The sequence below is a fragment of the Athene noctua genome, chromosome Z, assembly GCF_965140245.1.
Source record: "Athene noctua chromosome Z, bAthNoc1.hap1.1, whole genome shotgun sequence".
In the NCBI taxonomy this organism is placed as follows: domain Eukaryota; kingdom Metazoa; phylum Chordata; class Aves; order Strigiformes; family Strigidae; genus Athene; species Athene noctua.
This window is the reverse complement of record NC_134077.1, coordinates 47,834,672-47,858,057: the sequence shown is the minus strand read 5'-3', so window position 1 is coordinate 47,858,057 and position 23,386 is coordinate 47,834,672. Positions and strand designations below refer to the sequence as shown.

Here is a 23,386-nt window from a genome sequence, read left to right as displayed (position 1 = left end):
CCCAAAAAAACTAAAAGAGCTGAAAATCCAGCTACCGCAACCACAGGTTGCATAAAATATCTGAGCCAACAGGCTATGACTACAGGACTCCTGGACACTTGCAAGTCCTCAGACAAGAGCATTCCCTGAAAACATCTACATCAGGCCCAGACTACAGAGCAATCACCATTGCCCCCCAGGCTTTATTTTTCCAGGGAAAATGGGTACCCTAGCCATATAGAAATTGCAGTATTCTGGTTGGGCAGGGAATATTGAGGGTCTTAGGAAACCATGAGCTGTACCTCCACTATAGCTTGGACAGGAATCTAAATATCTTAATGCAGACTGTCAACTTGTTTCCAACCTAAGGAATGGAAATCAACACCTCAGGCAGCACTAGTCTCCATCTTGTGCAATCTCATAGATCTAGACCTATGACCAAGATTGTTTATGGATTTTATTTCATGATTATCACATGAAAACAGGCTGTAGAGTAAGAACCAAACACAGATGTCCCAGCTGACTGCCCAGTCTACATCCCACAAAGTTAAACTTCTGCTTTTGATCCAGTGAAACTAGCAGGCTTTTTCCTGCAAAATGGCATCACTCTAGGAGAAGTACCATTTGGTCATAACTCAGAACAGTATGTGTTTTATCACCAGAACTGAGGAGATAAAAGAGGAGGCCTTCTGTGTCCCAAATACAGAAGGGATTAAAAATTTAGATCTATTGTATCCTAGGTAAAAGCTCTTGCTCACTAGTCTGTGTGAAAAGCAATGACCGTTTGAGAAGGTAAATACCCCCTCTCCCCCAAAGTGCCCCATGCCTTTACAATGAGTTAGGTTCACTGTAGAAACAACTTCAGCCTGGAACAAGAGCTTCAGATTAGGTAGACACAAACCAGTTCAGCTTTCCAATGTGGTCCTTTGTTCTAATAGCACCTTCTTCTCTCACATTTTCTCTGTAAGACACTTGTGAAGTGGTTGCTTTGAAAGGTTTCATGGGCCATGTGCTAAAGAAAGGTGTGAAGTGTGAGGTCTATGTATGTGCAACTGGCTCACATGTGTAAATAAATCACACACACACATACAACACGATACACACACACTCTCAGAAATCCAGAAACCATCTGCTTCTGTTGGCACAATTCTCTCCCTCCCCTAATTAATAACAAAAATACACCCCATTCACAAAAACAAGTTCTTTGTTCTCTCCAAACAATTTTGGCTGTGTAGCATCTTTCAATCCAGCCCACACCAGCAAAGGACAACAGACAATACCTTCTTTGATTGCCTCTTCTAGTTCTCCATGAAAAGCTATTATTTCCAATAGTGATCCTTCAACACATCCAGCACAGACATTCATTCCTTCTAATAATTACAATTCATCACTGGCAATACACATTTGCTTGATAGGTAGCCAGACCTTGAGGTCAATTTGGCTCAAAGCCAGCATCATAAATACCTGTCCCTGAGCACATATTCTGACACATGAGTACTGTAGAAGCAAGATCCTGTTGTAAGATAGGTCCGTATCACTGAGAAGTTGCCATATTGCTGAGATAATAGTTTCTCTGTGTCACAGAGCTACAACTCTACCTACCAAAGGCAGCTGTGCCTAACCTGAGAACATCAGAGAGCCCCATATAATCATCTGTTTTGTTTTATTGATCTATCTAGTTCATGATTTAACTCTAAATTCTCAAATACTGCTGTAAAGGCTTATTTTTGTTGCTTCAACCCACCTTCAAGGCTGTGCCCGTATCACGAATGCTTTGGTGATATTAGCTAACTGCATATCACACCAGCAGATTGCTCATAGCATAGACAGAGCTCTTATGCATGTGATTTACTGCAGCCCTGCTTAGAAAAATAATCTGTAGCAGCAGAGTGAGGGACTGGTCTTGCTAGCACAACAGCATCAGTTAGACATTGCAGATATTTATACCACCCTGGCAACAAGGTTGTGCCAGCAGATGCTAATCAGTTATGCACAGCTTGAGTGATTTTGAAATTTCAGCCTGGTAGTAGAGAGAATGAATCTTATTTCAAGCAAATAGTTGAAGCTCTGTTGACAGACTATTTGCACCAAGTCAGAGCCTTGGGCATAAGATTATTCGAACAGAATAAACTGACTTTCGCATTTTAGAGCATAAGAGAAAGTGAAAGGATAACTGGTAATGAACAAGGAAGAAGAATAATGTCCTTACAGATCAGTTTACATCTTTACTCATACACATCATGTCTTGTTACTTATCAGATGTCCCTCTCCCCTTTCCCAGTGCACACATCATGCATACTTTTTATTTCCTCTCTTTTTCTCACCCACAAACAAATGCAGGCATGTGTCCTCTATAATTCACTTATCATTAATAAGGAAAAATAACTAGACTTATGTGAACAACTTTTGCTAATACGAAAAATTTCACTTTTAGATAAGCATTTGTAATGCTAGAAGAGAAATACAGAGCCTGCTGAAGGAAGTTACATGTCATTTACTTAGTCCCTCTTAGTAACCACAAAAAGAGCTTTGCTTTGTTAATTCATCTTGTATTTCAACCTGTGGATAGATGCTCAATTATAAAAACAATAGTTCCAAAATGAAGAAACCTGCAACATTTATGTTGTAACCATATAAAACAGACAGAGCAGTATAAATGTTCAGGAAGAACCACACAGTCACAGAAACATTTAGGATGGAAGGGATCTCCGGAGGTCAGCTAGGCCAAGCTTCTGCTCCAGTCGGGGCAAGCGCTGAAGATCAGGTCTCTTAGAGCCATTTCCAGCTATGTTCTGTAAATGTCTGAGGATGTGGACTCCACAGCCTCTCTAGGCAACTCCTTTCCAGTGCTAAGCATTAGTACTGAGGTTTTTTTTCCTTTTGCCCAATTGAAATTTCCTTGAATTCAAGTTACAACTGTTGTCTTTCATCCTGCCATAGCATACCTCTAAGGAAAATCTGGCATCATCTCTTTGCAGCTTCTTAGGTACTAGAAGACTGCAGCTGCATCCTTCCTTTACCTTTCTTTACTTGTTTGAAATAACCCAGTTCCCTCTGTCTCACTCCAAATATCATATAATCCAGCTCCCTAGCCATGTCAGTGCACCTCTGCTATTTATTTCTGTTTTGTCAGTATCTCACTTATATTGGGTTAGAAGACATGGAAAAAATGCCTATGAACATGCACTCATTGTGGTTTATTTCCTGTGAAAAAATAAGTTCTCACAACAACATTAAAAACTCCCTCAGCTCATGTTGAAGTCAGAAGACTGAGATGTCCTCTACCCTTTCAAGAGCTGATGATGAAGCAGAAACAACAGAATATCACCTTTTACAAAAGTAATTTTCCCTCTCTCCATGTAAAACTTAAAACTTCATTTAAGTCATCACTATGTGCCAAATTTTTGTTGAAACTCTTCATAACTTCATCTACCCACCATTAAGAAAGATGCTTTAGGATTGTTTCATACACTTTTTCTAAGTGTCAATCATAGAACAAGAACATTGTTATAAAAATAATTTCAATTCCGTGTCAGACCCATTTGGAAGTTCAAGACTTATTATTAACCAAAACTGGGATGAACTGTGCTAATGTTTTAAAATGGAAAATTAAGTACAAGAACTTCACATGTAAGTAATTAAGCAACTACAATCTATTTTTTTGTCCCTTTCTGTCTTTGTAATTATTAAGTTGAGGTAAAAATATGACCCAAAGATTTCTACTTTCAAATATAATTGGACATTAAGAAGCAGTATCTATTCCTCAATGGACAGTTCCCTCTTCCAGGAAGTGAAACGTCAGCCTCAGCATGCAATCTCAAAGTCCATCATAAATTACTTCTACAAGAATAATCAGATATGCTTTCATTGGGGGTTGGTTCTACTATCTACATATCTTAAAAACACATCTGCTATTATACATTAGATCTTTTTGGTAAGATTTGTACATTACCTGTAACAACACCACAGTACTGATTCTGAGAAACTGGCTTTTCAGTAATTTTCTCCTCTATGGACCTTTTTCGTCTGTACACCCTGTGTGCATGACCTGTCACAGTCAAAGTGCGATTGACTGGCTCAATAAATATGAAGTCCTCATTCATCTGTATAAACCCCATCTGCAAAGAAAAACAAAAGGAACACATAAGATAAGAATTGAAGAAAGTATGAAATTGTGCACAGTCCTGCAGAAGGAAAAACCCCACAAAATTCCATTTAAGAAAACCCTTTGTTTTAGTAATCTTACCAGCAAGGTGACTACCTTTATATTTTACAAGCCTTTCTACTTAAATGAACTAGAATATATTTCTTTTATTTCAACTAAATCTGGGTGGGTGGGTGGCTACATGCCAGTAGCAGATGCACAGTAAAAGATCTGGAATGTTAAAAGTTTGCTTTGGGAGACCCATGGGGTCATTTAAATATGTACAGCATGTACAGAAAAGTCTATACACCAGTTTTATTACTCAGTGTATTGTCACATTTTTAGGTAACTACACTTAATGAAATAACTTAGGGCATAAGAATACATCCTGAACAACTACAAAGCTGGGAAAGACATCTTGTGATACTCTTTATACACTTTTTCAAATTTAAAAAAAAAAAAAAAAAGTATTAAAAAAGGCAGCAATCCCTCCTTGGTTGCTAGCAGCCAAAACAGAAAAACATTCTAATACAGACATTTAGTAGGTTAGCTCTCCTTCTGTCGCAACATATTGATACATACAAACATATATAAAAAGCTAACACACCAGATGCATATCTAATATTACAAGAGTTTGTCTAAAGTTTTAAAAAAGTACTATAAAACATATTTATATAAATACCATACAAGCCTAACTCAGCTCAAATTGTTAAGCTGCCAACACACAAGTTCTTATCAAGAATAAAGCTGCAGACAGCAAGATTTTGTGGGCTTTTTTAACTCCTAGAAAATGTCATCACCAAGACTGACAGTTGACTTTCTCATTCTCTAAAGTTAAAAACCTATTAAACAGTTCTGCTACAAAAAGAAAACAATGTGGCACATATGGCTAAGAGAAGCAGAGCTCTTCTGCGTGTTTCCCTGTAGTATGAATGGAGAGAAACAGAAAAGAATTTTCTGTCTTCTGGAATTATGTAGATGTTATTATCACATTGGATATTCTGCCTGACATATGAACAAATCATCAAAAAAAAAATTCTGATCCAAGTAAGAAAAACGAAATTAAATTTTATAGGTGGTACAAAATATAATTTCCTTCAAACGTAAGTGGGCATTACTTTAAACAGAAAAAAACCCAACACAATCTCTCTGTACATTCACATTAAATAAATGTGAATGCATATATTTAGTTTTTCAATCAGCGACACCAGCTGCAAAATAGTGACAAAGGTCATCATTAGCATTGTACAGAAACATAAGAGTAGCTGGGTTTGTTGGGCTGTTCTGTTTCCTTTTTGCCCTTACTTTTTAGGTCAGTTTATCTTCATCATGAGCTTTAAATGTTACACGTTTAGAAGATTGGCTACTTATGTATTGCTAGGTACTTTCCCTCCACTTACAAGATGCCACTTCTATATATCCTGAATAATGTTACCTTTACATAACAACTAACTTTTCTAATATAAACTATGATGTTAAATGAAATCTTATTTAAAAGCATAGTTCTAAAATACTAGTAAAATGCATAAACTATTTTTCATTTGATTTTTATGTCTAATGCTGAATTTCATTCAGACATAGATCATTAGATCAAATGTGATCAATAGATCATAGATCAATTAGATCAAATATGATCATAGATCATAGATCAAAAAATCATTATTTAGCCTATGAAAGATGCTGGTAAACTCTGGGTATAGAACAGGAATAGCAGCCCATCAGGCGGTGGTGCAGGTTTCCCCTTGTCCACCTAACGAAAAACAAGGCCTTAGTCCACCTTGAACAAAGACTCAATCATTCCACATTTGCCATATTTCTTCTGGCTTCATTCTTTTTGCTGCAAAATGAAACCAAGGTTTTAAGATGCTGTGCCCGCTAGACATACTGAGAAGCTGTGCTAGGACAACTAACATTTTATGCCTTCCTTCAGCTCCTTACATAAATTGAAGGTTAATCCATTGGTAGAGAACTCAAAAAATTATGGCCAGTCTCCTGAGAGAGAAGTTGAAGAACTGAATACTGATATAAAGTTTACTGAATAAAATTAACCTCAGTTATATATATTCAAATGGGTAATTTTGAGACAGATCTGGATAACCAAATAATCTCTGTGATCATTTTGACTGCCTTTGAAAAAAATTATTATTATTTCTCCACCTCTTGGACAATTTCACAGTTAAAGAACGGAAGATGAAGCTATATCCTTGCCAACCATGCCCTTATTTTTTCTTAATAATTAGAAATGGAGTTAAGGAGATCTTCTACCATAAAACTAAACACAGAAAGCAGAGAATCAAAGCCATGCATTAAAGCACCACAGTTTCAACGTGTTTTCAGATATGACAGGGCCAAATACAGGCTTCAGACAGTTCAAATGGCAAACCTTCATGTTATGAAAATACACAGCAAAACAAAGATTTTTAAAAAAAGTAAAAAAAAAAAAAGCATCTAGGATACAACTGTGAGTTCTGAGAAACTGATCTTTCTTCCACAAGTTTCATATGAAGAGCTACCACTGGTCACATCTGCAATTGAAAAAGCTACCAGGTTGGTGGACTTATGCAAAGGTAACATAACATGCCATTCTTCCCCCTGCATTCATATATCCCTGCATTTTGAAGATTCTTACCTGAAATAAAACAAAACCTAAAAGTAGCACACATATATGTCAGTAAATTTCAAGCCCAGGACAACCTCATTTGGCAAAAAATTGCTCAGACGTCTTAAGTAAGGATGAACAGGGTACTTGCTCTGCATTTCACTTACTTTATGCAGCAGATTGAGACCCTAAGTACAGGGCAGATTTAATCAAATGAGCATGTAGAGCATTACATGGGACTAAGCATGGACACTCTGAAATAGACTCACATCTACCACATATATTTTAAAGTGGACACTTGCCCTCATAAATGAAAGCTTTCCACAACATACACTCATATCATACCAAAGACTTTTCACTTTCTTAAAAGAAACAAACAGAAAAAATCCATGTGGAAACACCAGCCCTTAAAGCAAACTAACATTTTGTCTTACCCAAAATAAACATAGTTAACATCTGAAATATAACAATAATCTCAAAAAGTAGGCAGATCAGAATTATTCTAAATATGAAAGCTGAGTTTTTTTCTTACATCCAATTGGAAATATCATAGGCGACAGATGAAGAATGAAAAATATCTGAATATTCTGGGCAATTGCATCTGATAAAAGAAGTAAGAGAAACTGCTATGCTATCATATTTCTAACATCTGTATTAGAACACTCACACTAATCTTTTCTGCCCAGCATTTCTTTCCTAAACAGACAGCAATTTCTTGTTGTCCTTTCCTAAAAGAACTGCAGTTTCTAAAAGTGAAGTAAATTTGTGAAGACTACTAATGCGTATAGTTACTAGATACTGGTTATAAGCCAGGAAATTTCAAGATTGTCAAAGATTTCTTTAAACTCTTATATAATCTTCCTTGCATACCAATTCAGATGTCAGAACATTAAGCCTTTTCAACTTTAACCAAACTAGTTTGCCAGCTCCAAAGGGTGACTCTCAGTGGTCTACAATTTATCATTAGTCACTTACATAGTAGCAGTTTCTAATCCTGCAGCTTGATGTGGCAAAGCAAAATATTTCATTGATTAAACAATTCAGCACTGTGGTGGGTTGACCTTGGCCAGCTGCTAAACACCCACCCAGCTGCTCTCCTACTTCCCCTTCCCAACAGGACAGGGGAAGAAATGAGATTTAAAAAAAAAACAACTCATGAGTCAAGATAAGGACAGGGAGATCTCTTAGCTGTTACCATAATGGGCAAATAAAACTTGACTTGCAGAAAATTAATTCAATTTATTACCAATTAAAACAGATTTGAACAGTGAGAAACAAAGACAAATGAAAACACCACCTTCCCCTGTACCCCAAGTGGCATAGGGTGCATGGGGAATAGTGGGTACCATCAGCACATTAACAGTTTCTCTCTGCTGCTCCCTCATCCTCATACTGGAAGGCAGCATTCCTCCAGGATGAGCCTGCTCAGGCGTGGCCTCTCCAGAGTCTACAGCATCCTTCAGGGCATGCCCACATGCTGTGGCCTGTGGTGGTTGCCATCATCATCACCATCCTCCTCTTCTACCCTTGGTGTCTGCAGGGATGTTTCTCTTACCTTTTTGCTCACTCCTCACACTGCTGAGCAGTGTTTCACCTTTTCCTTTTCCCAGGGGCATTGCCATCTTGGCTGAGGGACTCGGCTGTGACCTGCAGCAGGTCTGCTGGAGCCCACTGGAATCAACTGTAGCCAGCACAGGGTAGTCGCTGGTACCATCCCACAGAGGCCATCCACACAGTTAGGTACCCGTCCCCGTCTTGCAGGTTATTACTACCAGCTGCATGCTTGCATGGACACAGGTATACCTAATAACTGTAAGTTCCCCTAACAGAGCAGTAGCTCCAAGATTTCCTAATTCTCACCTGAAGCAGACTCTCACTGTGTTACACCTTCCCTGTTTTGTCTACTCTTTTGTCTCTTCATCCATTCAACAGACATCTTAAAGTAGATTTCAGTAATAAATGGACATAGCACTGCAATGTCATGACCCTGATAAAAATTTTGCCTGCAGTCTACTTTCTGCTATCTCGTAAAGCAGATGCACACAGTGTGCAAGGACAGGCTGTACAAAATTGTACTTCTTCATGCTCTCACCATACTGCCCAAGGCGAGTAGCAATACTGGCCACAAAACAACAATTTTTCATAGGTAAAACTCATCCTTATCAAATGTAGAAAATGTACATGTAGTTTTTTAATAAGCATATTACAACCATCAGCACTGAAGCATTAATGTCATCTGCAGTATAAAAAGTTTTTCTTTGATGTAGAGTGCAAGAGACAATTCTTGTTTACTAGTTCAATACCTACTAGTTTTGAATCACGTTCTGTTAATCTTTGACTTTGTACTATTTGTAAAATGTCCCAGAACTGAAGATTTATTCTTGACTAAAGAGGATAAAATCTTTAATTCGCATATCAGTATTCCACTCTGAAGAAGGTTTTTCTCCATGACTTTAAAAGTCCAAATTAAATTTAGTATCATGATTCTATCAGGATCTGACTTCAGCTGAAACACAACCAAAATGAAAGTCTCCAGCTCTTACTAATGCAATAGTAATATTATAGTCATATCTACAATAAAGTAAGCTCAAACAACTTTTCAAACTGCATAAATAACAGGGTAAGAACTTCACATGTTCTTGTTGTCCAAACACACTACAGCTTTCCATCTTCAAGTACCTTCATTGCTGAAGGCTGAAGAAACAATTCATAAATGCCAGCAACTTCTGTCTTCAGTTAACTGTGTTTCTGGGCTTTGCACAGCATACACATGGAACTTCTAGAGGAGTTCTCCAACTACCTGCTCACTCTACTCTGCTGCAGAGTTAGGAGAAGCCATGGCAGGGAGAAAGTCACTATTATCTCTGTTGACAGGCCTTCAGCTGCCAACATAGCATTCAATCCAATCCCTTCTAGGATTTTTTTTTTTTAATTTAATGGTAGGAGTGTGCCCTAATGAAGTACACATACATGCACAATACCATACCTTATAGCCCCAGAAAAACATTAAGACTGTTACACAGAGATTACTGAGTTAAAAGCACGCATTCAGCTACTAGTCCCAAATTTAAGATCTGTAGAATTTTTCTATGGCTCTTAAACTCCTCCAAACTCCTCTGCCTCCAGTCTGGTTTAAGATAAATACTACCCTGAATCTTTACAAAAATCATTCTCTAAAGGATGCTGCTCTCATGATGTTTAACATGATGAGTACTTTTATCAAAACAAGCTCATGTTGATGTACAAAAGACTTTCTCCATTTTTGTTAGATACAAATGAAGTTGAATAATGAAGCATGCAAAACTGAGATGGGTTTGCAAAGTCTGACACATTTGAACAGGTGTTGTTATTCATATAACCTTACCCAACTGAGCAAGAATTTCTCAAGCTGACGGTGGAGAGTGAAGTGTAAGCTGATCACAGAAAGGACACAAATCCAAAGGAATCTGATTTGTTGAAAAGAAAATGAAGTAAAGGAGATCAATGGATAAAAAAACTATAGACATCATGTCTGCCCATGTGGTTGTTACCCTTCGAACTTCCATTTGACAATTAATCAACTGCTGGCCAAACCCTAAGATGTTTGGCATTTCCTCCAGATTCAAAATTTGATGTTTCCCAGTCAGAAAGAAAATATTTCCTTTTCTAGACCTAAGTCTCCCTCTATAAACACATTACTAGAAATTAATGCTGTATTTGGGCAAGTGCTGCTTAAATTGCCAATATTCTAATATTTGCGATGATTCTCAAACTATCTTCACAGTGCAGGATTACATCTAAAGAAAGTACAGCCTAGTTAAGGAGTGACCACAAACAATCACTGACCACCATCACAATAAAAATATTTTAATAGGGCTGCATGTGCAACAAATTACTTTGTAACACAAGTTTGTGATCTATTGCAAGATTTTACCAGTTATTTCAGATATTAGCTTTACTGAATGTAAGTACCTAAAATAGATTTCAGCATTTGTGTCCTTACTCTTTGGACCCCACATTCAAAACATTTTCATTTCTCAAGAGATTTTTACAGAGAAATCTTTCAATAAAAATATGTAAATCGCATCATTTTTTCCAAAATCTCCACTTCTCAAATCTTGACATCCTGTCCCTCAAGGAAATTTCCCATCAAGGAAATTTATATTCAGCCAGCTTTCTCAGGCTGGCTGATCACCTGCACCACTGATACAATTGACGATACTGAGAAAACAATCATATCTATGTTAAATACATATGAACAACTGGACTGCATCAGAACAAAGGTCCACCCTGTGCACTATCCTCTCTCTGACACGTGTAACCGATAACCAGAAAGACCATAAGAACAAAGCAAACATGTAGTTTGTATGCTCACAGCCTACAGCAAACTCCAGTAGCAAACTGGTACCAGTAGCTTTACAGTATGCACAAACTTTAACTGCAGTGGAAATAAACAAAACAATTTCTCCCACTCCCATTTGCTCATTTACAAGATTACAAGTCAAAAAACACTGTTAAAGAGTTATTGGTAATGCAGGAATGATTCAAGTTCTAGAGTATGAAAAAGAATGACAAGATACGGAAGTAAACTAGTTAGCCTTCTTTTTCCAACCATGGTAAAATCTCAAAAATATATCAAGACCATTAATAAAAACCATGATAAGAAAAATATGGAAAAGGATCTATTAAGATCCTAAGGTACTGAAGGGTGGACAGAGGATTATTTAATTTTCCATGACTTACAGACTCCACTTTCTTTGGCATTTTTTTTAAAAAGCATCATTTTTTTTTTCCACTTTATAACGAGTGACATACAAACACTGTTCTGGTGATCCCTGCGCTGTGAGTGCTTAAAGATATTGTTGGTTAAGTCCAGCGCTGTCCTTCAGCAGACCAGAACTCAAAGGAGACAACAAATTCGTAGCTTTGGAAATGATTCAATGTTGTCAAATATTTGATAGTAATCTCCCAATCTGTAAAAGGTTGACAGCCTCCTAAATATCACTTGAGAGCTGTGATAAATTTAACGTACCTTGGAAACAAGGCAATGGAGGCAACATGACACATGGTCACAACTGTGAAACTGATAAGATTGTGAAATGCCTGTTGATTTTCATTCAAGTTTGCAGACATTCACTAGGACCTCAAGAAAGGCTGCTTTGATACAACTACATTTTTCCCATTAAACTGAACACTAACTTATACTTTGCAGCCTGAAGCCCCTTTATACATCTTGGTTCTTCCATTCCACGCCACAAATACCTTTCTTACCAATGTGCACCACAATCAGACTTACTCAAAACCTCCACCTCTAAAACCTCCTACACTCTTAGCAGCAATACGACTTCCTGCGTGCCTCCACTGCCAAAGTGTGCATCTCCTCTTTTGGCCAGCCAGACTGCCCATATTTCTTTCAGGTGATGTGAAGCACAAGAAATAATTTCTTTACATAAGGCATTGCCATTCAGCTACTTGTTGGCATCTCACCTCTGTGCAAAGTAGAATTCTCTAATGCTTCAACTGCCATTATAAAACAACAGATATTATTCAAGTACATTTTAGTCTGGAGGATGTAAATTACATAATCTGTAATTTTGTCAGACATTCTCTGAAATCTGGAAATACATGAAGTGTCACTTGATTTTAAAATTGGTATAGCTGTCACTCTGAAGATTATCAGGGAGCATTCAATAATACCATTTTATGACATACCACTGCATGAATTGCAACAAGATATGGATAGAATTAATTCCTCAACTCCTTTTCTTTTTTCATAAAAGTGCATTGGAAATCTATTACTACTACGTCAGCTTTCCCTATTCTTTTGAATTATGCTCAAAGTTCAAAGTTAAATCAGAAACCGTATATATTTTATTATATGTGCAGTTAAGTCATAACTTTAAAAAAACCCAAACAGAATAGTAAATACTGCACCACTGTCAAAATAAAGTTCCAGCAGCAACACTAACTTTTGCTCTGACTCACATTCTATTTTTTTAGCACTGCATGAATGCTACATTAAAGTTTTAAAAAAACTTAGGTAGAATAGTTTTTTGAGTAAAAACAAAATGCATCTCATTGTAGAGGAAGCTCTTCCTGCCAGACCTAAAAAGAAAACCCTTTATCTGGTCTGTGCAGGGTCCTATACCTTTCAGTTACTACACCTTTCTTTTACTGAAGATCAGTGGAGAAGCAGCAAATGTACTAGATGGTAAGACTATCTCACAGCAACACATTCTTTCATAGCAATGCTCCAAACTCGCTGTCTACAAGCTTCCCATGATAGTTTCAAATTCTGAATTTTAGTTATTCAGTTCTCAGTGATGGGTAACCTACCTTGTTGAAAGACTTGGGTTCTTTCAATGGCATTTTGCTGAAATACAGCTAAGCTAGGAAAAGGTATTTCAGTTTCAACTGGGAAGTTGGTGACAGGATATATTCTCTGCAAGAACCCCACAGCTCTGCAAAAACCTACTCACCAAACTGGTCCCAAATAGTGACAATTTATTGAATGAGCTCACATTTCTTTCCCTAGATAAAAATCTGAGATAGAAGGCAAACCTCTAAGATTAGAACGCATATCTCTAAACTGCAGACTGTACTTCCAACACGTAAGACACAAAAAAATCTACATAGACTTATTTACACACTGGCCATTTACAAAGTATAAATACCCTAAGTTACATGGCTAGCTTTTAACATTTGGGATGTATTTTTAATTTATGCAAAAGGCATCTGCAGAAATATCTCAGTTCTGTTTAATGTATTCTTTGTGATGGACTTAGATTTTTTTGGAAGTTAGACAAAAATGCTTCAGTATAATTTGTATTATTAGGCTATGAAGTCCACAGCTTACAGTGATCAGTATTCACACCTCCAAGATAGCAATCAGAACTTAGGAATCAGAACTTTTATAGGGCACTTTTGGAAATTCTCATGTCACATCTGAGATAATTAACCCTCAAGGTGTAATCTGCCTGCACAGCTGCAATGCAATGTCTTTGAAGGTAGAAGACACATTTTGTTGTGATAAACAACAAAAACAGATATTATAAATCTAACATAAGCGTAGATAGTTCAAACTGTGATTTTTCAAGCATTTCAAAACAGCTTTTCAATGCTTACAGGTAAACTTATTAATAACACTAAGCTTTAAAGTGTTTCACTTAATTCCAGCTTTAAAGAAAGGAAGGAAAAAGCTATGAAGGCACATGTATCAACAAGCGTCTATGTCAAAAACCTATCTGTATCACTACAATGTTATAATCTCCTTATTCATGTTGCACATCTGTTCTTTGTTTCAGCATTGTCACTTTTATCATAGGTCCCAATGTTTGAGTTTACCATAAAAGCTCTCACCTCTTGCTTTTTCTGTCTAATGGAGTCTTCCAGATCTACAACAATCCATGTCAAAGATGAAAAGTTGGAATACTCCCCATGATACATGATTGTCATAATAAAGGTGTAATTTTGATATCATATTTGCATTTCAGAACTTGATATCAACTGGACTTTAGCATCCATGATGTATGGTTAAATTTCTTTTTAATCAAGATACTATCTAAAAGGGTGTGTTATGAATTGGCACATAATTCACAAGGTGAACACAGAGGTACAAACACCTGTTTTGGTAAAGACTAACACAAATTTCAGAGTAAGTACAAATTCTCTAGTTTTCAGCACAGTATCTCCACCTACCATGTTCACCATCTTAAGGAGATACTGTTTAAAAAAACTGTAATTTTTGAATAACGTTAAAATACTGAAGTGGTTATTACCCTTGCTTCTCTTGCCATTTTATAGTGTTTTAGAATGACTATACAGAGAAATACATACTCCTCACTCTCTGAAAAATCCACAAAGATGAAAGAAGATAATTGTTATTACCCAGCAGCACTCACTGTGCTACTCACTAGTAAACAGTTATTCACTACACACAAAATGAAATTGTAAATAAAATACACAAAGTGTATCAATTCTAAATTAGCTCATTTCTTTTAAGTGCCTCTTTTAGACAAAAGCACAAAATGTGCTTCCTAAATTCATGGTGGTGTTTAAAAATCAGGTGTTCAGCCACTGCCATCAGCAGTGAAACTCATGAACCTGAAACAAGTCCCTCCAAGTGCCACAGCCTTCTGTGCAATGTAACAGACTGGTCATCACGTTCAAGTGACCCCCTCTTCATATGCCAACTACTCTCTGTTCTCAGAAATACCAACTGGTTACAGACTCTCAACAATACTGTCACATCACTCATGGAGTCCACCTGTTCAGCTTGTGCCACTGTTTCCAGAGAAGTCAGTGCATTTTCAACTACCCTACAATTGCCCTTTGATCCCCAGAAGAATTCAGCAGAACTGATAAACCAATTGTCAGATGGTGAAAATATGTGTTTGAATCCCCTTTCCCCCACCGAAGAAGCTCTTCCCCAGGTTCTGGGTTGATTAAACTGTCTTAAAGGATCAAAAAAACATGAAACTTAAGCAGCACCTGTGATAAAGGACAACACACCCCAATACATGAAAAAGCTGTGTATTTTGCGAAAGAGAGGAAAACCCAGCAGGAGAAGACCACTTGCTATCAAGGGAACAATCTCGACTTCTCCAGTGCTGATTGAAGCACTTGGTATTAACACAGGTCATGCATGATTTTCTGAACATATTACATTGCCTTGAAAGAAGCCAAGAGAACAATTGGCTGATTTGTCTAGTAACTTATCTAGCACAATGAATTTTCAGGGGGTTTTATTACTGTCTCAAAGTAATAAAAAGACATTTAATCTCTTTACTCTAGCCAGGAAATCAAAGAAAGACTTATACATCACTCATGAAATAGTAGGTTGGCTTATAAATTTCACTTGAATATTAAAACCAGACTCGGCTATACTCAACTTGCTAAATGAAATCAAATTTTCTCTTCGTCATGTGCAGCATGCATTATTTCTTTATTCTCATTATACTACCTTAATTCTCAATGCTTAAGTCCTACAGTATCAAAATATTAGCAAAGGATAAGAAAGAGTCTAGAACAGAGAATGCAAATTGCCTTTGTATTTTAGTGTTAGATCCACAGATCAAGTCCAGCCCTCTATGCGTTCAAGACATCATAACATAGAGGCTTTCTTACACTTACCCTTGTAACACAGATCCTTTATTTTTTTAATGTATTTCTTTGCTGTTACTGTTCATTAAAGTAGTTTTGATAGAACTGCTGCTCTATTATTTTACTATTCTTATTTGAAATTTGTTTCAGACCTTTCTCTTCTAGAAGTTGGAAATCTTTCCAATTTTCTAACCTTAATTTCTTCATGGTCATTATTTTAGATCCACCTGATCCTGGGTCTACAATGTTTTCCTCCTTGGCCGGCTTTCCTGGCTCCTTGATATTCATTCCAGTGTTTTTATAAAAGGTAATCATATCATATCACAGTTTCTGCTGTGTGATGATAAACACACCAGCCTTTGACTGTTGCTTGATCAAATAGGCTTTACTACTGCAATTATCCTTGTAGCCACAACTGAATTCTTCTCTCTGAACATCAGCAAACAGAACCACAAGCCGTATTTCAGCTGTCCTTTTACTGCAACTTCGTGAAATGAGAGTGAATTTTCTGTTTCCCCACTAAATGTCCTTCACCAATTAGATGCAACTTTCACATACACATCATGCCAGATCTCTCATAATGATCCTGTGATAAGCAAGTATGCTCCTCCTGCCACTGCCAGCTAAATCATCAGCCTATAAAGCAAATCTAGAAATGTACTGTAAAAGTATTAAGTCACACCAGAAGTGTTGCTTTCAATATTACCTCCTGTTCTTACAGAAGCTAGGTTCTTCATTACTATAAATGGCCAGAAGCTTTCCAGCAAAAGAGTGTTTTTTCCTTCAAAAATACTGCATCAAAAAGAATCAAAAAGAATATGCTCCTTATATTATAAAACACTGCCTTCTCTCTACATTAATATGAACAAAAGTCATACTGAAAACTAGGCAAAATTTTCTGGAACCCTGTCTCTCACTATGCCATGAGATTATATTTGTGAGAGTAGGACTTCAGAATGATCATACCAAATACCAAAGGTACATCTTCCATTGACAGACAGTCATCTGAACATGGAGAATAAAGTCTTTAAAAAGTGAGAGAGCACAGAACAACAAACACACACATAGTAGGATCATTACAGAACAGAATTCCTACAATTTGCTATTTTCAATTTGTTATTTTAAGGTCATTGTTACTGCTGACATTCTGTTTTTACAGAAATACTTTTTTTCATCTCAGTCTCCTAGGTCTAACTAGTTTTGTCTATTAGTCTTTGACACTACCTAATTTTCCTGTATTGTAGGGCACACATTACTAGCTAGATACAGTGGTGAAAATTTCATCTAAGTAATGTGCCAGCAGGTTTGTTACAACATCATGTATAAACTTTCATGGATTATTTAAAAAAAAAAAAAAAAAAAAAATCCGAAACCAAAACCAAACTTTAAGAAGTTCACTGAAATTAAACATATGTTATTCTTCTCACAGATTTATTGCTTCAACAGCACATTGTAAATGGACTTCGCTGTATACTCTTTTTTTGGCAGCAGTTACCCAGAAGTATAGTTTAATTGTAGTTTGCTTTAGTCAAATTAGATGTGTCAAAACACTGGAAGAGGCTCAGTGCTTTAAAACACAGAATTCATCCCAAGCCCTTTTAAGTCTTGCACTGAGAAGGCACAGCATAAATTAAACACACACAAAAAAGCACGAAACCCTATAGTTCTTAAGATGACTCTTTCTGGAACAATTACAGAAACCTGTCCCATGAACTAGATGCGCATATGCTGCTGTTTCTCTCCACAGAGACAAGTATAACCTGTTCCAGGTTGAGGTAACTGAAGTATCTTTTACAATAATTCATTGAAACCTACTACCATAATGCAATTCTAAGTGCTATTTTCAAATGTTTCGAGCAGAAATGTAATAAATATGAATTACAAACTCCTAAAGATAAATGTACCATTCCTATAGCCTATTTTCCTAAAAAATAGATGGCAACCAAACCAGCTATGTCTAACTTCAGATAACTTATTACAAACGTGTCACAGAAAGCTAGTTCTGTTACCTAATGATTTGCACCATAGAAACTAGTAATCCTCAGATAATTTAAAATTTTGGGGATTGAAGAGGTATGACCAGACAAAGAATGTCATCTATGAGCCAGGTGAAAACATAAAGAAGAGGGATAGCCAACAAGTGGCCCAGCTTCTTTACAGCTGCAGAATGATGGGCATGTGGATCTCAGGGAGATACCAGTCACGCACATAACCTCATTTTAGTGTAATATAAAATATACTTATAAATATATCTTTATGAATAGTTATCAGCAGGAACCTCATGAAATTCCGCAAGGATGAATGCCAAGTGCAGTGCCTGAGACAGATTCACTCCCTGCACTGGTATGGACTTCTCACTGAGTGCATGGATGGATGGATGAATGGATGGACAGATGGAAAGCAGATCTGCTAAAATGGACCTGGTGGTCCTTATGGGCAGTAGGTGGAGCATGGAATACAACAAAGGGACATATGCAAATAAAAAGAAAAAACATGAGGAAAAATTTATGCAATCCTACTGAAGTGTCACATACATTCAGAAAGAAAGAAAATCTACTCAAATATCTTTGTCTGAGGTATTAAAAAAATCAACAGTGCTGCAATTCTGCATGAATAGTACAATACTTCTGTGTATACAGTTTCTAAAAGATAAAACAGCTTGTTCAGTATTTCTTCAGTACTTCTTCAGTTTAGGCTGAATAATCCCTACAACTGTTCTGCTGTAATTTGTTTTTTTTTTCTGGTAAGAACAGCTGATCTATGCCATTGCCTACATCAACATCATCACCTCTCACAGAGGGGACATGTACTTGGCTGTGATGTTGTACTAAGTTGATACTGTCCTGTTCTCTAAATTCTAGTCCAATTCTATTATTTACTTTTTCTCTGTCTTTGTTTTAAGTTTTGAATTCTAACCTTGTTCTGTCACTGCCTTGCAATATAAATTTGGCCAAGATATTTGTGCTCATGTATTCTTAACTAGCATTCAGTTTGGGAGTGTATATGTATATGCTGAATACTAACAATCTGAGACATTCAAAACTAGTGGCTATATTTTAAAATTTTGACATAAACCACAATTTAAAGACTAGCTTTCAATTGCACATCTACAAAGCAAATAGTTGTGGTTGCATGGAAACACACATACATGAAAAATGTTTGACAGAAGCATAAACACTCGAAATGCCTCTTTTTTTCCTATTACCATGTTACAAAGTTAAAATGACTGTGTAAATAATTTCTTTTTTTTCACTAAATTGCAGCTACGCAGATTTTGAATACTCATTCTCCACAGCTATACACCTATTATCTACCAAGCGTTTAGGCTTTACATCTTTTAAACAAACAGGGGAAAAAAAGAGAGGAAAGAGAGAGAGAGACTATACAATACAGAGATGATCTGGACTTCAAGTTTGCAGTACATGAAATTCCATTTTCTTTCCCATATGCAGTTTCATTTTCACTCAAGTATTTCACAGATATATCTTAAAAATAATAAATTCAAAATTATTAACAACTGAAGATTTATACTTAGAAACTACAAACAAAGAAATGGAGTCTTAACCACAGGCATGTCCTTATTTTCTTTTCTTATGCAGCCCCCTGGAAGTTTATGAGGTAGAGAAAGTCTATTACTCTTAACATAGGTGATGTTATAAAATTTTAAAATCAAATTATCATTTCTGATCCAAGTGCTACAAGCCAGCGTTAAAATGGGAAGTCAACTTTACATTATGTATGTGACAGTCAATTTAAAACCTGTTTTCAAGGCACACTGGGTTAAAGACACTGCAAAAATTTCTTTTTAAACTAACTTAAATTTTAAAAATATATTGTTTGCATTTACTCCAGATAACTATGCAAGGATTGACTAATATCACTAAGAACAGAGACAGCTATTAGCAAGCCAGAGTTCATCAGTGGTGCAGCTATTAAATGTGCAGAGTATCTTTAACTTCACACAAGGCACACTGCAATCCTTAAGAAAACAAATATGGTATTTTCAACCTTAGATGCCTAAACCAATACAGACTTTATGGCAACCATGACTATGTCACAAAAGAAATCGACATCTATTCTGCCAACCCATCATGTAGTAAATTACTGGTCTCCTGATCATTTCTTCCTTTACTCGGTAACTCCTACTCTTTATCTCAGAAGGTTGAGCTGATTAGTAAAACTAGTTAGATTGTGGAATTATTCTTATCTGTCAAGTAGTTTTGCTTCTATTACAGAAGAAACAGACACTCTGAAGAAGGGCTAGAAAGCCTTAAAGTCTGTTTATTCCAATGACATAAATTGAATTAATAAAATAGGTATCTTTGGTTCAGAAAGCTTGACAAACATTAAGTATTTATTATTTTTTAAGAATAACGACACTAATGACCACCCTACGTCTCTTTCAAAATCACTGTGTCTATGTCAACTATTGCCAAGCCCTCATTCTATGGTAAGAGGGTAACCATATTATAGCTAAGATCAGAAGGCTTTCTCAATTTTGTAATGTTAAAAGGGAAGACAAATGATGCAACATCTGTGCAAAAGTAATGAACTGGCCACCTAGCTTATTCCTCTTCACTTGCATGAAAAATATACTATTAACCACAATTTAATTAAATTTTTTATCTTACTAAGAGAATACATAAACTTTCTGTACTCACAGCTCTAACTGGTCAACTACAATCAGAATAATTTTTTTTTGTTAAACAAGTTCTTTCAGTGGTTTCCCAGCATTTTGGCCTTCAGGTTTAATATTCTGACCTGTCCCTATGTGGGCTAGAGAATTACTTTTTTATTTTTGTGAGTTCTAATTTTCATGTAGGTCTATGTTTCAAGAAGCTGGAAGATCACTAATCGTATAGCAAATCAGAAAGACTATGCCTTCAGTTTGGCATATCAAAAACACAGTGATCAGAGCACAGTTTCCAAATGAAATTAAGGAAGTAACTACCATTACAAAAGTAAGCATTAACCAACTACCAGGGCTGCTAAACCAAAGGAAAACATTCAAAGATATCAAACATTTGAGTCCTATGGACAAAGATCTTAATTTTGTTCCCCATACAACCATACTTTAAACATATGTTTTATTTCGTTGCATGACTTCAACTTCATTGTTGGAGCATGCACCAACTAACTAATGAATAAAGATGCTTCTTTTCTGTTGCCTGAAATGTTCTGGAAAGCCTCAATTCATTTTGCTTCAAAAAGTATGCTGCAGCAACTTGATCAACCAACCACAGATGATTAACACTGAGCAACAAAAGAAACTGAAATCTCACTGAAAACCAGGATACAATTATACTTGAACAAGCATGATACAGCCGTTTACTTGCACCATTCAAAGTGCAACTGGCATAAAAATAAAATTTTTAAATGGCCACCTAACCTCTAAGTTATGTCTATCACGTTGTCATAACCAAGGGATGTATGATGTTAACAATCACTTGGTTTTACACATGAAGTACATGCTATATTAAATGGAACACCACTGATTTACTACTAAAAATAAATAAAAATTCACAATCCCAACCATACCCACTTTCCTGAATAAATACAACTTCTCTAAAGTAAGCCAGTATTTAAAAAAAACTTTATTCCATAAAACTTAAAAATTATTTACAATGAACAGGTTTAGTGATATTCCAGATTATTCATCATATAACAACATTTCAATAATTATTAATATTGTGTAAGAAAGTCCCTTTGCAAAGCTTAACATGACTAGTCCCAGGAAAAGCAGTATCTACGGAAATGTATCACTTATGGAAAAAATCCTTGCAATTAAAGACTCAGTGCTTCTAAAGATGTGTTTCTTTAGAGCATTTTGGTGTAATATGAACAACTTCAGTACTTCTTGTGGTAAGACAAAAAAACCCACTCTTTTGGAGTATGAATTGAGCTGCTGTACCTTTAGCTAATGAAACTGCATCAACACATCAACCCCATTTCTTTAGTGCAAACCCAGGTTTAATCCCATCAGAATCTACAATGCTATTTGATGCAGGCAAAAATGTAATAGTACACAAAGGATGAGCACAGAGCTTTCTACACTGAGTCCCATGAAGGAGATTTAAACATAAAATACCAGCAACTGTGTTTGTAACCTACATTAGATCAAACACCTAGACTAGTACCAAAAATGATCAGTACAAGCGATCCAAGTTTAAATTGATTCATCCATGTAAAACACTCAAATAGTGCATACCAATGAGCTACTATTGTTCAAACCCATGTGCTTTCATCGTAACCACAGAGGGATGTGGCACAGCTCCAAAACCCACCCATGATTGTCCATAGAGAAATTTAATCTCTGCTAATCCTTATTGAAATATCTATCCACAACTCCTTTTTTTTTTTTTTTTTTTTTCTGAGAGAGGGGCTGAATTGCATTCAAAGACTACTTAATTCAAGGCAACACTACATGAAATTCAGTTTCATTCAAATCTACAATTTGCCAAAACTACTAACTGTGGAAAACAGTAATTCAAGAAAGGAAAATAAATTATAGTTATGAGCATAGAACTATTCTTCAACACATCAAGTTAGTCCATCTATAAAATAAAGTTAGTTATGATTAGGCTTTTTATATCTCTATCTAGAATTAAATGAGTCAAGAACTGGTGGCTTTAAGAGAAATAAATAAGACTTTCACAATTTTGTATCATTTTAGATTCACAATGCTTAAAAAAGTTAAAAATATATAGAAGCCATATACTTCTATGACTCCATTCCTAACTGAAATTCATATGTAGACTTTTTTTCCAAACTAGGCATAGGGTTTTTTGCCTTTAACTTCCAAGCTTAGTTTCACCTTCCTCTTTTTTTGGAGAAAAAATACAAATTTATCTTTTGTTGCACATAGAAACTAAAGTTCTGCTACCCTCATGAAAGGAGGAACAGTAATTATTTTTCAAGAATGATAATTTTAACTAATAGGAAAAGAAGGCTTTCTTCCTTTTTTTTAAAAAAAAAACAAACAACAAAACAACCACAAAAAACAAAAACAACCTAGAGCTTGATTTTATGGGTATAAAAATAAAAATGGTGAGTAGAATAGAGTTTTGATATTAGCATCTCGAACCAAGAAGCATCAGTCATAACTGGTCGCTTTTGAGTGAATTTGTTTATATCAAACAAGCAAAAGATTTATCACCCAAATAAAACAAGAATTAATTGTTTCCTTTTGTTATTTCCAATGCAAATAATTTAATATTAGAAGAAAAAAAAAAAAAAAAAAACAACAAAGGGACATCGAAGAAATCTTTGTTATTATGTGTCCTTAGATAGGTTACTACAGAAGAAATGGGAGATCAGACAGAAGAAGTGAAACATGCTACAACTATCAGCCCGAAATCAGAAAACTAAGGTTTTTTATAGGTATAATGCTTGCCATTTTACTCTATAAACCATCTTCTACTTTTATCTCCCTCACTCCCCTCACCTGTTACTTAATAAATATTTGGGGTGAGATCCACTTATGCCATAGAGGGACAAATGAGATCAGGGATCTCTCTAGGCATAAAATCATCTATGCAACTTCCTGTCCCCTAACTTGCAACAAGCTTGTAAATTCTCAGAAG

At 36.0% G+C, this 23,386-nt stretch overlaps 1 protein-coding gene across 4 annotated transcripts in view; it reads right to left on the bottom strand.

The window, feature by feature from the left end:
• ADAMTS19 (ADAM metallopeptidase with thrombospondin type 1 motif 19) overlaps nt 1–23,386 on the bottom strand; it is a 148,084-nt gene that overhangs the window by 113,048 nt on the left and 11,650 nt on the right. For all 4 annotated transcript variants that reach the window (XM_074931477.1, XM_074931480.1, XM_074931479.1 and 1 more), the window contains exon 3: nt 3,932–4,097. In XM_074931477.1, coding sequence (XP_074787578.1) covers nt 3,932–4,097 — 166 coding nt within the window. The remainder of the gene's footprint in view (nt 1–3,931; nt 4,098–23,386) is intronic.